Consider the following 15,579-nt stretch of genomic DNA (forward strand, 5'->3'; position numbering starts at 1 on the left):
TCCAAAATCCAAATACACAAGAAAATCCTTATATACCTCTCATAGCTGCTGTTTACTAAAAAAAAAACCTTACACCGCCGCCTCTTGTTGTTAGCTCAATTCTGCCGCTGGTCCTTGCCATCCAATGAGCTCCGGTCAATACTTGGAAATCTGCAAATGAGGATGCAAATCTAGCCTCCGCTGGGCTCCTTTGGTATCTCTTCCATGTGTTTGTGTTATATGTTTTACTTTTACACTCTAGTGGTTTCCAACACCTTCTTTTCTTTGATTAAAAGCATTTAATTGTTTGCAACTTGCTTGTACTAGTAACTTAGGGTGTGTTTGGATACCGTTTAATTTGTTGAAATTGAAAAATTATTGCTGAAAGTACTGTAGATAAAAATAAAAATTAGTTAAAATAGTATAGTAGAACTCATAAATAATGCTAAAAAGTGCAGTGAGATCTATAAATAGTAGCAACAATTAACTAAATAGTTAAATAATTTTCATTTTTCATCCTAACCCACACGCATACTTAGGTTATTTTATTTTATATTAAATTATTCTATTTTATCAATATATATATATATAACCGAAGCCTTAAATCTCTCCACAATTTTCCACGTCATTGTTTTTTTTAATTTTTTAATTTGATTTTTTTTTTTAATATATATACTCTCCTTTGTCAAACCAAATACTCTTCCCTTCTCTCTCACCCTTAGTTCTTCGAAGCAAACCCGATATAATTCTGAAACTAAAGCAATAGTGCAAGGATAGAACCTCTCCTTTCAACAAAACCGAAGCCAACACCTCTCTTTTCGAAATGACTTACCAAATGTAGAACCTCTACACTCTCTCAAATGCAAATCCAAGCTATTTCACAGAAAGCTTGCAAGGGCACGACCACGGGAGCCAATGTTTTCAATCTCTGACCCGACCCCCATATTAGAGCATTCTCTCTCGATATCTCTGTATTAATCTATGAATAATCTCTTTTCCTATTGTCTTCAATTAGGTTTTTCTGTCAATTTAAAGATTTCGTTTTTAATTAGGTTTTTCTATCAATTTAGGGATTTCAATTCCTAACCCCTTTTTCTCTCTATTCTTTTTTGTTGAAGTCAAGGAAACACTCATAGAAAATCAAATTCTACAGGTTTTGTAAGAAAGTGATAGTATTGAATCCCAACCGTCAAAATCTGACAACAATCCTATAGGTTTTGCTTTACCTTCAAGTTTTGCTTTATTTTGATACCTATCAAAAAAAAAAAGTTTTGCTTTATTTTGCTATCTAGGTTTTTTAGCACATCTGATTTAGCTTAGCACGGGTTAGTGGAACATGTAAATTTGAATTTAGATACGAACCATTTTTGTGGCTTGGAAGGCTTCATTGATCAAGGGAGGAACCCCAATGCACTCAAAGCAATAATCCACACCCAATCCACCTGTTAACTCTTTGATTAGCTAGGAAATATATTTATTATTATCATTAGGGTTTATAAAATCAGTCATTCCAAAAGTTGTTCCCTTTGTTTTTTTTTTTCTCTCATTTGTATCAATGCCAATTATCTTTGTTGCCCCTTGCACTCTCGCCCCCTATATGGCCTGCAATTTTCAAGGACATAATTTTGAACTTCCTTCATCTGCCATTCGAATGTTAAAAAAATCAATAAACCAGATTTGAAAGAGATTTTACTTTTGCATGTCAATTCCCAATTATTAGGAATACCAATTATGGAGCAAAGCAGATGAGGAAGGCTATTTTTCAATCAATGATATACGTCTTAACACAACTGCAGGTATTGTTTTATCAAATTTTATTGTTTCTCTTTCTCCTAATCTCCTATTAAGTTATGCATTAAACTATGAACTTTGAGAGTTTTAGTGATGTGTAATGAAGCATTGAAACTGATTCAAAGATTTAATTGATTTTTAAAAATTACGTGTCCTGTTTTATTCAAGTCCAATTTCTTTGTCATATTTGTTCCCTTTAAGAACAAAGAATGGTTTTGGGAACTATTAATAGCATATTGATACTAATTAATTCATCTAAGAACATATACTTTGTACCTTACAGATGTCAATTGAATTAATAAATATGGTTTTATGTCTATGGAAGCTTCAGAATGGCTTTTCCGATTAGTTTACTACTTTGTTAATGGAACAAAATGAAGGCATTCTTGTGCTTCATTTTGAAACCCTATATGTTTTCCATGTTTTCTTTATTTCAGAATTTCTTTCTTTTTTGCTTTTCAAGAAACATAGGTCTCTTCTCACGAAAGCCTACAACAGGAAGTCTTCCCTGCACAGATTCTAATATGTTCTTCTCTTTTCTTTTTAAAATTTCTTTTTGGAATTTGTTTGCTCAATTAATCCAATTTATAACTCTCTTAACACATTATTATTCTCAACTTTATTCCCATCATCTAGAAGGTTTTTGGTTCGAATTTGTTGTTGATTCAAACCCTCTATGCAAATCAAAAGAAAATGCAAATTGTTTGATGAATTACATTAGTTTTTTGTTCTTTTTCCACAATTTGATTTTGTACAATGTCCATTTTTCAGGTTTAATAAGTGGACATATATACTCAATGCTTACTCAAATTTTCATATGCATTGTATAAAAAGGGTATAATATACTCTCTTCTATTTTTGCACTGTCTCTTTAAGACCATGGGTTCTCCCAATGGCTACTCTATTTTATGAAATTAAGATAAAAAATTTAAAAAAAATTAAAAAAAAAACAGAAAAATAAATTACATAATATGACAATAATTAAAGAAAAGAAGCTATTGAAGATCAATATTAAACTCAAGTTCTCACTTGAGGTGAAGCTACAACCTACATTTAGAGTTCAAAATGCTTTATTGTGCACAAAGGCCTTAAGAATTGGATTTATTAGGACTAAGGAGGGGTTATTTAAAATATGATGATATGACCTTCTTGGCTAATTAGTATTAGCAAGAGGACTATTTTCTTCATATTCAAGTTGTCCCTTCTTAGGCTCACACCATGAAATTTCTATCCAAAAAACTGTACATTTTAGTTTTACCTAAGAATGATATGATATTCTTTTTCATTTCCATCAAATTTGATAATAGTTTTCCCTCTCATCATATCTTCAATCTCTAGGAGAATATATCTCTTTCCAATTTACAATAGATTATAATATGCAGGGTTTAGAGAATGTATAACAACTACTTTATTGCAGCTTATGAATTTTAAGGAGAAAAACGGCTTTTCATTTTGATTGGTGATGAACTGGACTAATTATACTACTCACCAGTGGCATGGAATCTTTGAGGTTAGTTTTTACTTTGGAATATTTATTCTGTTTATTCTCTTTTTAACAAAAAGGAATATCACATCGATGTTTCCCCTATTTTAATTGAGAGAGTTTAGCTTAAGGTTGGCTAACTTTTATTCTTTTGATAGTTAAGCTGAAAGGGATTGCATTGGTGAGCTTCTTTTGTATTTCTCTTGCCTTTCAAAGGGCACGAGACTAAGGATGTATACTTTTATTATGCCTGGTCTACATGAGATGGAGTTTCTACTAATGACCAATTAGATGCTTGCAGTGCACACAAGACTAAGACAGGGCTGATGAATAACATTATATGTAATAACATTGTGACCTTAGTTCACCAAGTTCAAGGTCCTCAATGTTTTTCTTTTAATATGTTTTCTTATTTATTTAAATGGATGTAGTTTATATAAAGATATGTTAAGTATTCTTGTGTTTGCATGTTGTGCTCCCTTTCTACTGTTTACTAATTGCACCATATATGACTTTTCAAATGATACTCCTAAATGTGATTTTTTAAGCAACATTGATGATGACAAGAACAAGGAATAAACAACTAGGATTACCAAGATTTTGCAAACAGGCTGAATAATAGAAGGGATTTTTTTTAAAAAAAAAATGATAGAGACCTTAAAGTCATGAAAGAAAGGATGCAATTGATAATAGACATAGGATGCCTACCAATAGTTTGAGGTTGTTAACTAAAGGTACAAATAAGTTATACAAAGTTAGATGTTGTTTTTAACTTTGTACTTGGGTAGAACAAAGCAATTGTATTTCTCATATTGGTATAGTGTTTTAAGAGATTTGAACTTCTATAAATACTCATGTATTATTTAACATTCTTAAAAATAAATAAATAACACTATTTTAGAACTTAGTTATTAAGTTTCTCGTGCATCGCACGGGTTAGCGACTAGTTTATATAATACTAAAAGTCTTGGGATACAATTTTTGTATCATAATTTTTATTACAGCTCTAAATTTATCACGTGTGGTATGTAGAGAAAATATAGTTAGTTCGTGTGAAAGTGACATTATGTCACTTATTATCAACTACTTCATCAAGTATTGGTAAACGTTTTAGTGGTAGAAAATCTTTAGTTATATTTCACAATAGTTTACTGTAAAGATATTGAGACCATCCGATGTACTCTTTAAAAAAAATATTAAAGGATATATACTTAGATTAAAAATTTTAGTAATATTTATGTTTTCAAAGTATTAATAATAGATTATGAGAAAATTTTAGTACCATGAAAGATTGTTAAAAAAAATAATTCAAAATTAATTATTAATGATTTGGAACTATGAAAGAATGTAAGGTACAACTTTACATAGTTAAGGGTTAGAATTGAGAGTTTTATTATAACTAGTTTGGCACCCCTAATAAAAATTCATGGCTTCACCATTGTGTATTGTAGGGAATTAACCCAAAATTCCCTAACTTATGAGAAACAAAATAGAGAAAACACACGCTAAAGGAAAAATAATCACACGTACAAGATAGTATTCACGTGATTCGGCAATTTGCCTCCATCCACAAAGTTACAAGGATTTCACTATTATCATGGAAAAATACAAACTGCGGCAATACAGTTTTTCTCATTCTAAAAAACGGCAACCACAAACCCTAATCACCAAAAACATTTTCTACATCCTAAGCACAGGATTCACAATGAGCTATAAAACGGGCCAAAAAATATTCACGGCTTGGGCTTGTTGGCCCAAACCTTCGCTCCATGAACTAAGCCTCAAAAAATCTCCCATTAAAAAACCACGCAACATTATTCGGGTCGGGTCAGGTCATCAATCGGATCAAACATAACTAGGCTCCACAAAACCCAACAAATCTCCCACTTGGAGACTAGTTCAATCACCAACATCAACCGCAATCCTCCAAAAACAATACCTCATCCCTGCAACTCATCCTCCTATCCTCCAGCTAGAAGACCAACTGAAGCTGCACACAGCTTTAGCTTCTCAATAGTAACACCCTTAGTCAACATGTCTACCAAGTTCTTAGATTCACAAATCTTCTCAAGTATTATCAGCTTATCTTCAACAAGGTAATGGATAAAGTGGTATTTTGTCTGTATATACTTCGACTGTGAATGAAAAGCCAAATTTTTGGCAAGAAAAATTGCACTCTGACTGTCACTGTGTAGAATGCCCATCTCCTACTTCTTACCCAATTCATCTAAAAAGCCATGTAACCAAATCATCTCCTTTCCAGCTTCAGTTGCTACAACATACTCAACTTTTATAGTTGACAAAGTAAACAATCTTTTGTAGATTTGAGGCCCATGGACTAAGTCTCAAAAAATCTCCCATTAAAAAACCACGCAACATTATTCGAATCGGGTCGGGTTGTCAACTGGATCAAATATAACTAGGCTCCACAAAACCCAACATGTATAACATTATTATGCATTAACTTTTTCTATGATTATGCAGCACCATTGAAGTTTAGCGACTCTAGTTGCTGAGGATCCCACGTTTTGGACATTTTTTCTTTTCTATTTGCTTATCATTCGTAAATTTATTCATATATGATCGGGCTTATAACTGATGCTTATCAATCTAATAGTGTGATCCAAGGCAGAACTGGTGATTTTTGAGATTACCATTATAAATACGTGTCTAATTTCTTAACTAGTCTATTAGATGCTTCATTTCAGAAGGAATTGATGAAGCCACTAGTATTGGTTGAGAATTGAGATAGTTTTACCTTCGTTCTTGTCACAATTGCAGTTTTTACAGGACCGGATATCTCATAGAGTGGTTGTATGCATTCACCCATGTGAGCTAGCAGCGGCATACACACATTTCATAATATAGTTATTATTTTTCGAAAACACCCATGTATGCATTCACCCACTAAAGAGTTATTCCAGCTTTTTTTCAAACACGCATGTGTTTTACATGTTGAAACCCACCATTCAAATGAGTGGAGGAAATATAATATTATTGTACTTCCAGAATATTGTATAATTTTTCAATTATGAGGGATTGTTATACTAATTTTTATTATTATGATAACTAGTATGAAACTAATGTTTACGCATAAGAATAATGAATTGTAGTAGTGTCATTGATGTTAGTTTGAGTTATTAAATATACAGGACATTAGTTCGACGAGGACATTTGAATGTATTAAAATGATTTTTCCTTGTAATTTTAATGATATTTGATGGGATCGACGAGAACACGTTGTAGTGACGAGGACACAGCAATGATGAGGATACCCCTTGATGACGAACAAACCGTCATCGACGAGGAAATGAAAGCCATTCAATGGTGCTAGTAAATAGCCTGGGCAGTTACGAAGCCAGTAAAGCAGACCGTTGAGGACTAATAAAAGCCCCATAATTAGGCTTGAAGCGTTATGAAAGAAAAGCATTTACACTCCAACGGCTAGCAATCTAGCTCACAGGTATAAGACTCTCACATTTCGCAGCATAAGGTATGAGATTACAATCCTGAAAATATACTTCTTACTGCCAATTTTATAAACATCTTGATTACTCTAACTTTGGCATCGGAGACGTTGTGGCAGGCACCACACCGGTGACCATCCTTCTTGAAGAAAATCAGACGCCAACGGGAAGTTCCATCTGCCTCTTGAGACTGACGAGTTTGCACCTTATCAGTTTGGCGCCGTCTGTGGGAACGATATTTTCAGGTTCATATCTGAGAGCGTAGTTCCCATCTACCCGATACATTCAGATGGAATCCAACCCAGACTCAGCAGCCTTGGCCCAGCAAGTCCAGGCCCTTGCAGCCACCATTGAAGAACTCACCAAACAGAACCAGGAAATGAAGCTGCGGCTCCAGCAGGTTCAACAAGCTCAACAGGAAGAAAACCGGTCCAAGGGTAACACAGAGGGAGAGGGGGACAGCCAGCAGAGGGAAACCCCCGGAGACCAACCATTCCGGACGAGCAGAACTCAGATCTTCTTCGGGAAATGAGGAAAGAGATGGACGAACTAAGGAGCGCTATCAAAGAAAAGATGGACCGGAGTGTAGACAAAATGATAAGGGCTACAGATTCGCCCTTCACTGCAGCAGTACTTGATTGCCCTGTGCCGTCAAAGTTTCGCCTGCCTCAATTAGAGCCATTCGACGGACTCAAGGACCCTCAGGATCATCTTAATACCTTTAAGACGACTCTGGGTCTCCAGCAGCCACCTGACGAGATATTGTGTCGCCTTCCCTACGACTCTCAAAGGAGCTGCGAGGGAATGGTTTACTAAGTTGCCAAACTCGTCCATAGACAACTTCGATCAGCTGAGTAGTGCTTTTTTGCGCCACTTCATAGGGAACCAACGCCCAAGGAGACCAGTAGATTACTTACTCACCATAAGACAGGGAGAGAAGGAGACCCTGAGGTCATATGTCAAGCGATTCACTCGAGAAACTCTGGAAGTGGACGAAGCTGATGACAAGGTGCAGCTGACGACCTTCAAGGCGGGGTTGAGATCCAGAGATCTTGTGGCCTCTCTTGCAAAAAACCCCCCGAAGACAATGGCTGAAATGCTCCTGAAGGCACAAAAGTACATGAACGCGGAAGACGCTCTAGCTGCCATAAAAGATACTGACAGACTAGGGGACAAATCCAAAGGAGAAGACGACCGCAGAGACCTGAAGGAACAAATAGAGGAATTAATACGGAAAGGAAAGTTACAGAAATATGTAAAGAAAGGAGAACATAGCAAGTTCAGAGACGACAACAGGACCCAACATGAACCCTTCACTCGGGATGACGACCATCCGTCCCAGCCACCACGCAAAGTGATCGAGGAGATAAACACGATCGCGGGCAGACCATCCTCAGGAGGATCATTTAGATCACTCAGAAAAGCATGCCACAGACAAGTGAACAGCGTCCACACCATGCCTCCGTCCAAGCACCGACGAACATACCAAGACATGTCATTTAATGAAGGGGACGCCAGGGGAGTAAAGCAGCCTCACAACGATCCCCTGGTCATAGTACTGAATATTGAAGGGTTCAATACCAGAAGAATCCTTATTGATAACGGGAGCTCCGCGGATATCATCTACCTCCCAGCCTTCCAGCAGTTGAGGTTAGATCCAAAAAGGCTCCGTCCTTTTGACTCTCCGCTCGTCAGCTTCAGTGGAGACAGGGTCTACCCCAGGGGAATAGTGACTTTAACAGTGACGGCAGGGACCTTCCCATTGCAGTTGACCAAACAAGTAGACTTCCTGGTGGTAGACTGTCCCTCGTCCTACAATGTCATCATTGGGAGGCCCACCCTAAACAAGTGGAAGGCGGCGACGTCAACCTACTGTTTGAAGGTGAAATTCCCAACAGACAGCGGCGTGGGTGAAGTGAAGGGTGACCAAGTCCTGGCAAGAGAATGCTATCAGGCCGTACTGGCAAAAAAGGAGAACCACACGTGAACGATTGAAGAAAAAGAGGAGAACAGGATGGAAGCCCTGGAAACAGTAGAGTTGGTAGAAGGAAATGCGGACAAGACGACCAGGATAGGGACGACGCTAAGCCCCGAGATGAGAACGAAGCTCATAAAATTCCTTAAGGGGAATCTAGATGTCTTTGCATGGAGTCACGAGGACATGCCGGGCATATCTCCAGGAGTCATCCAGCATAGGCTGAATGTGGACCCCAGCAGGAAGCCCGTTCAGCAGCGACGAAGAACCTTCGCTCCAGAACGAGATCAGGCAGTAGCAGAGGAAGTAACCAAACTCTTGACGACTGGATTCATCCGGGAGGTATATTATCCAGAATGGCTCGCTAACGTCGTCCTGATAAAGAAAGCAAACGGAAAGTGGAGGATGTGTGTAGACTTCACCGACCTGAACAAAGCATGCCCAAAGGACAGCTTCCCTCTACCAAGGATAGACCAGCTCGTGGACTCCACCGCCGGACACAAGCTACTGACGTTCATGGACGCCTTCTCAGGGTACAATCAGATAAAGATGGCTGAAGAAGACCAGGAGAAGACTGCCTTCGTCACAAGTCAAGGACTCTACTGCTACAAGGTGATGCCTTTTGGGTTGAAAAATGCTGGAGCTACGTACCAAAGATTGGTAAACAAAATGTTCAGCCAACAGATTGGCAGGAACATGGAAGTATACGTAGACGATATGCTCGTCAAGAGCAAGGAAGAGCTCGCTCACCTGGACGACCTGGAGGAGACTTTTGCAACCCTGAGAAAACACCAGATGAAGCTGAATCCAAGCAAATGTGTTTTTGGAGTAGCCTCGGGAAAATTCTTGGGATTCATGGTTTCCCAGAAAGGAATAGAAGCAAATCCAGAGAAAGTACAAGCTATCATCGACATGGCTTCACCCAAGACCGTCAAGGACGTACAAAAACTTACAGGAAGGATAGCAGCCCTGAACAGGTTCGTCTCTAGGGCCACAGAATGCCTGCCCTTCTTCAAAACCCTCAAGCAGGCTTTTGCCTGGACCGACGAATGCGAAGCTGCGTTCTAAGAGCTGAAGCGATACCTGAGCAGTCCACCTCTCTTGAGCCCGTCCAAAGGAGGGGAGAACTTATACTTATACCTGGCAGTGTCAGCCTCGGCAGTAAGCGCAGCCTTGATTAGAGAAGAAGGCAAGAAGCAACTCCCGGTGTACTACGTCAGCCAAGCCTTTCAAGGAGCTGAGTTCAGGTACCCAAGGATTGAAAAGATCGTGTTTGCACTTATAGTAGCCTCGCGCAAGCTCAGACCGTATTTCCAGTCAAACCCTATCCTTGTGATGACGGATCAACCAATTAAGAAATCAATGAACAAGCCAGAAGCAGCAGGAAGAATGGTCCAATGGGCAGTCAAACTCAGCCAATTTGATATCGAGTACCATCCAAGAGCAGCTATCAAGGCGCAAGCTCTGGCTGACTTCATCGCTGAATTCACTCTGCTAGACGAAGATGGAATTACAGACGAAGTTGATAAATGGACGATACAAACAGATGGTTCGTCAGCCCAAAAGAAAAGGGGAGTAGGGGTTGTCATAACCACCCCCGACGGAAAAGTGATGAAATATGGGGTTCAACTGAAGTTCCCAGCCACCAATAACGAAGCCGAGTATGAAGGAATATTGACGGGCTTGAGGCTTGGGAAAGCTCTTGGTGCCAAAAAATTGCTGATCCAGAGTGATTCAAGGCTGGTCGTCGGACAGGTCAGTGGAGAATACGAGGCAAAGGAAGAAAGGATGCAGAAATACCTTAAACTGACAAGGCAACTAACTCAAGAGTTCGACACAGTGGAGTTCGTCCATATACCAAGAAGCCAAAATATTGGAGCCGACGAAGTATCAAAAATAGCGTCATCAGAAGAAAGGGAGACGAGCACAGATATGGCAATAGAGATCCAGAAACACCCGAGTATTGAAGAGGTAGCGGTGTTCTCCATCCAAAGCACAGACACCTGGATGACGCCCATAATATCCTTCCTCCAGGATGGGCACCTACCTCAAGACACCGAAGAAGCCAGAAAGATCAAGAAGAGGGCAGCCAGATTCACGATCCTGAATGACGTCTTGTACAAGAGGGGCTTCTCGATGCCCTACTTGAAGTGCGTCGACGAAGAAGAGGCCAAGTACATCTTGGAGGAGGTACACGCAGGAATTTGTGGCGACCATGCCGGCTCCAAATCCCTGGTAAACAAAGTGGTAAGAGCAGGATACTTTTGGCCAACCATGCAGGTGGATGCTGCTAACATCGTCAGAAGGTGCGACAAGTGCCAACGATACGGGAATGTGCAGCGGCTTCCAGCAGAGAGAATGACGACCATAGCTTCCCCGTGGCCGTTTGCACAATGGGGAATCGACATCGTCGGTCCTCTACCCCAAGGTAAAGGTCAGGTAAAATTCCTTCTTGTTAATATTGACTATTTTACAAAATGGGTTGAAGTAGAGGCCCTAGCAACGATCACTGAGGCTCGGATCCAGAACTTTATGTGGAAAAACATAGTATGCAGGTTCGGGATTCCCTCGACGATCATATCAGACAATGGAAGGCAGTTCGACAGTCAAGGCTTCAGGGGATTCTGCTCAAACCTTGGGATCAAGAATCAGTTCTCATCCCCAGGGCATCCTCAGGCAAACGGACAGACGGAGGTGACGAACCGGACGCTGCTCAAGATTATCAAGACCAGACTGGACGATGCGAAAGGTGCCTGGCCAGAAGAATTACCAAATGTCCTATGGGCTTACAGAACCACCGCCAGAACCCCAACGGGAGAAACCCCCTTCAGGCTTACCTATGGTACAGAAGCAGTAATCCCAGTCGAAGTAGGGGTCACAAGTATCAGGCGTGGAACCTTCAACAAAGAGATCAATGACGACGAACTACGAATGAACCTAGACTGTCTAGACGAAGTAAGAGTCAACGCATCCAGCAAGATGACTAAGAATCAAAGGAAAATGGCCGAATACTATGACAAACGGGTCAAATTGAGACGCCTGGAGATAGGGGACCTCATCCTACGCCAGACCACCATGGCAACTAAAGACCCTACCCAGGGAAAGCTAGGTCCCACGTGGGAAGGTCCCTACCGAGTCATTCACTACTCAAGATAAGGAAGTTATCACCTGGAAACCATGGACGGACAAAGGCTCCCTCGACCATCGAATATTGAGCATTTAAAAAAGTACCACCAGTAAATGTAATAGACCAAGGCAGTCGCTCTTGAATCAATAAAAATTTCTTATCCCTTGATGTCTTCATGCAGACAGGTCCAGTTAATTGTGAGTCAAACTAACAAGAGCACACCTTGACGAGTGTATGTCACTAACGACAACACCAACGAATAAGATAAAAAAGGTTAAGTGATAAGATTCCGCCAAGACGGATGTAAATCACTGACGAAGCCATAAGTGACGAGATTCCTTAATAGGATGCAAGTCACCATAAAAAAGGCTAAGTGATAAGATTCCGCCAAGACGGATGTAAATCACTGACGAAGCCATAAGTGACGAGATTCCTTAATAGGATGCAAGTCACCATAAAAAAGGCTAAGTGATAAGATTCCGCCAAGACGGATGTAAATCACTGACGAAGCCATAAGTGACGAGATTCCTTAATAGGATGCAAGTCACCATAAAAAAGGCTAAGTGATAAGATTCCGCCAAGACGGATGTAAATCACTGACGAAGCCATAAGTGACGAGATTCCTTAATAGGATGCAAGTCACCATAAAAAAGGCTAAGTGATAAGATTCCGCCAAGACGGATGTAAATCACTGACGAAGCCATAAGTGACGAGATTCCTTAATAGGATGAAAGCCAAAAAAAAAAAAAAAGGCTAAGTGATAAGATCTCGCCAAGACGAATATAAATCACAGACGAGGGACACGCAAATAGCAAAGTCCCACTGAACGAACCAAGGACACTGACGAACCAGCAAGAAAAAGAGCAGAAAGAAAAAGAAGAAGGAAAAACATCTACAACAAAAGATAAAGGATGACAAGCGAATCACAAGAAATTTGCACTAAGTACCAGCTCAATACAAGGTACGCCAAGAAGTTTATACTAAATCAAGCACATGTGCACAAACATAGATAGCAATGTAACAACAGAAGCAGATAAAACATTAAGGCCCAAAAACATAGGGCAATTATCCTTGTTCTCATAACAGGACCAAAAAAAAAATATTGTTCTGAAAAGGGAAACAAAAAGAAAAAATTTTATACATCACCAAAAAAGGGCCTAAAACATAATAGGCAAATATAAGTGATAAATTTCCTAAGGATCAAGCTCGGGCGTCTGGGGCGTCAGTAACAGTATCAGCAGCAGCCGGAGTGTTTTCAGCGATAGGAGCATCGTCAGCGGCAAGGGCATCACTGTCAGGAGCAGAAGGTTGGGCAGCCTCGTCAGCAGCCATCACTTGATCCACCACTTCTAGATCTAGACTTGGCAGATCAACCCCTGTGGGGTATTTGACGAGGTACCGACGGAGGAGTTCGAATCCCTTGAAGTACCAACTGAAAAGTACAGTGGAATACTCCTCCGTCTGCTGAAAAGCCTCGACGGACCTGGCAGCAACTGTCTTCAGTTTCTCCTTGGTCGCCTGAAGTTGATCGTCCTTCTCCAGATTCAGCTGACGCTCAACCCTTAAGTCAGAGTTAAGAGCCTTGACCTTCTCCTTCAAGGTAGCAGACTCGTCCATCGACTGTATAAGGTCCTTCTTCAAAGCTGAATTTTCCTTCTCCAGAGCCTCCATCCTAGAAGTCAAGGAGGCCACCTTAGCCTCCTAAGTGAGACACTCAGAAGCCAGATGGAGGCTCTCCCCCAACACCTGACGAAGCAAGATAAGAACGTCAGTAAAAAAAAAGAAAAAGAAAAAGTAGAGACCAAGAAAAAAATTGTGAACAGCCTTCCCTGCATTATCTTGTGGACATGCTGACTCGCGACGACATTGACAGGAACCCCAGAGAAGACCTTCAGTTCCTCTGCTTTCACAATGTTGTGTGCCCGCTCTACGGCCACACCCTCGTCATCAAATATGGAAGAGCCTGTTTTCTCCTTCTCTTTGTCCTTGGCTGATATCCTCGGCCTCTTTGATGACGGAGTGGGGATTTCCTCGACATAATTGGCAGGAGAAGCTACTCGGACACCCTCTACCCCCGGGGCAATCGGAGTAGCATCCACGGCGGACGAACCCTTCCCCGTCACGCGAACTACTTTCTTGCCAATGCTGGCCAAGGGTTCGTCCTTCTTCGCTCTCATTTTGGCATACATGTCCTTGTTGAATTTGGTAGTCATCTCTAAAAAAAAAAAAAGGGCGTTAAGAAATCCAAAAATACGTGATTAAAGGCTGAACGAAGCAAATCACTTACTCTTCTTCTCCTCAATGCTGATGCTGCGCAAAACGTAGGGAGACGGATCCGCGCCCAAACAGTAGAAGGCAAGTGTCCGCGGGTCCAGAAGGTCGTCCCAACTCTCAATCGATTGGGAGTATTCGATTGACTTTTGAAGACGTTCCTGGTATTTGCTCTTCAACTTGGGACGCCTTTTTACTGCACAAAGAAATGAGTAAGTGGTTAATGACGACCAAACATGCAAGACAAAAAAAAATATATATATATATATATAAACAGACGAGAAGGAACATAGACGCACCTAAATTTGGGGTTCCCCACCGACGAAGTAACCTTGGGATGTCACCCCAAGCCTCACTGGAAGGGGTCTCAAAGTCATCCCCTGACACGAAAACGAAACGGGACTTCCAATACCTGAATGACGAGGCTAGACCCTTAACGATTCTAGTCCTCCTCGTCCAAGGGACTAGTTCGTAATACCCGAACTCCTTTGACTCTTTCAAACGATAGATATGGACGAGCTCACTCACTTTGATCAAATCCTCGTTGGCAGCCAGCCAAATCTCCATACAATTAATGACTATCCTCCAGGAGTTCGGTATGAGCTGCCCGGGGGCAATGCCAAAGTAATCCAGTAACTCCATCACCAAGGGATGGACGGGAAATCTAAACCCGGAGGTAAAAGCAGCCTCGTAGAAGCACACTTCACCTGGGAAGAAATGGCAAGCTCGATCCTCAGGACCAGGCCGACGAACCTGGACCCGTGCAGGGAATTGGAACCTATCTCTAAACCTGGCCACTGTATCAGCGTCCAGCCCACACTCTTCGTGGAGGGCATAAAAAGCCCTAACTTGACGAGGGGTAGAGACGGCTGTATCACCCTCGATCAGACCACCGCTAGACGACAGCCCGGTGTCTAACTCACTAGACCTCACTTCCGACATTCTCCTCGTCTCTTTTTCAAACCAAGCCAATGACCGGCCTAAAATTGGAGACAGCTCCCCCAGAACCACACTCAACCCACTACCTTCAAAAAGAAAATCCCCTATCAAAGGAAAAAAGTCCCCGGAAACACCCAAGGCCGCCCCTAAGCGAGCGAAAAAGAAAGAAACTGAGGGGCAAGCTACCCAAACCTCAGAAGAACTAACCATGAAAAAGGAACCCAATCCTAAAACGCCCAAACCCAAAAACAACAAAAGACAAAAGAAAAATCAGGAATTTATAAAGAGCTCGTGAAGAAAATAAACCAAGGGATCGAAGAAACAACGTACCTTGGAAAAAGGAACAGTCGAAAGGCGGAGAAAGATATGTCACCGGAGAAATTTGTCGCCGGAACAAAGGCAGAGGCACCGGAAGGAGATCGGGGTGATAGCAGAAACAAAACAAAAGGGAAAAATTGGAATAAAGGAAAGGAAAAGTTTTTTTTTTAAAACCCAAAAACTCAAGGAAACTGAAAAGCAGCGGGAAACCTAAGAGGCATGCCATTAA

General features: G+C 40.9%; 1 protein-coding gene across 1 annotated transcript; it reads right to left on the bottom strand.

The window, feature by feature from the left end:
• Nucleotides 1–13,487: 13,487 nt before the first annotated feature.
• On the bottom strand, nt 13,488–15,035 carry LOC115963320. Its single transcript, XM_031082291.1, has 4 exons — nt 14,393–15,035; nt 14,110–14,289; nt 13,652–14,037; nt 13,488–13,568 (listed from the first exon to the last, which is right to left on the bottom strand). The coding sequence occupies exons 1-4, from the start codon at nt 15,033–15,035 to the stop codon at nt 13,524–13,526; spliced, it is 1,254 nt and encodes a 417-aa protein (XP_030938151.1). The 3' UTR covers nt 13,488–13,523.
• Nucleotides 15,036–15,579: the final 544 nt, after the last annotated feature.

Source organism: Quercus lobata, chromosome 2 (genome assembly GCF_001633185.2).
Source record: "Quercus lobata isolate SW786 chromosome 2, ValleyOak3.0 Primary Assembly, whole genome shotgun sequence".
NCBI lineage: Eukaryota > Viridiplantae > Streptophyta > Magnoliopsida > Fagales > Fagaceae > Quercus > Quercus lobata.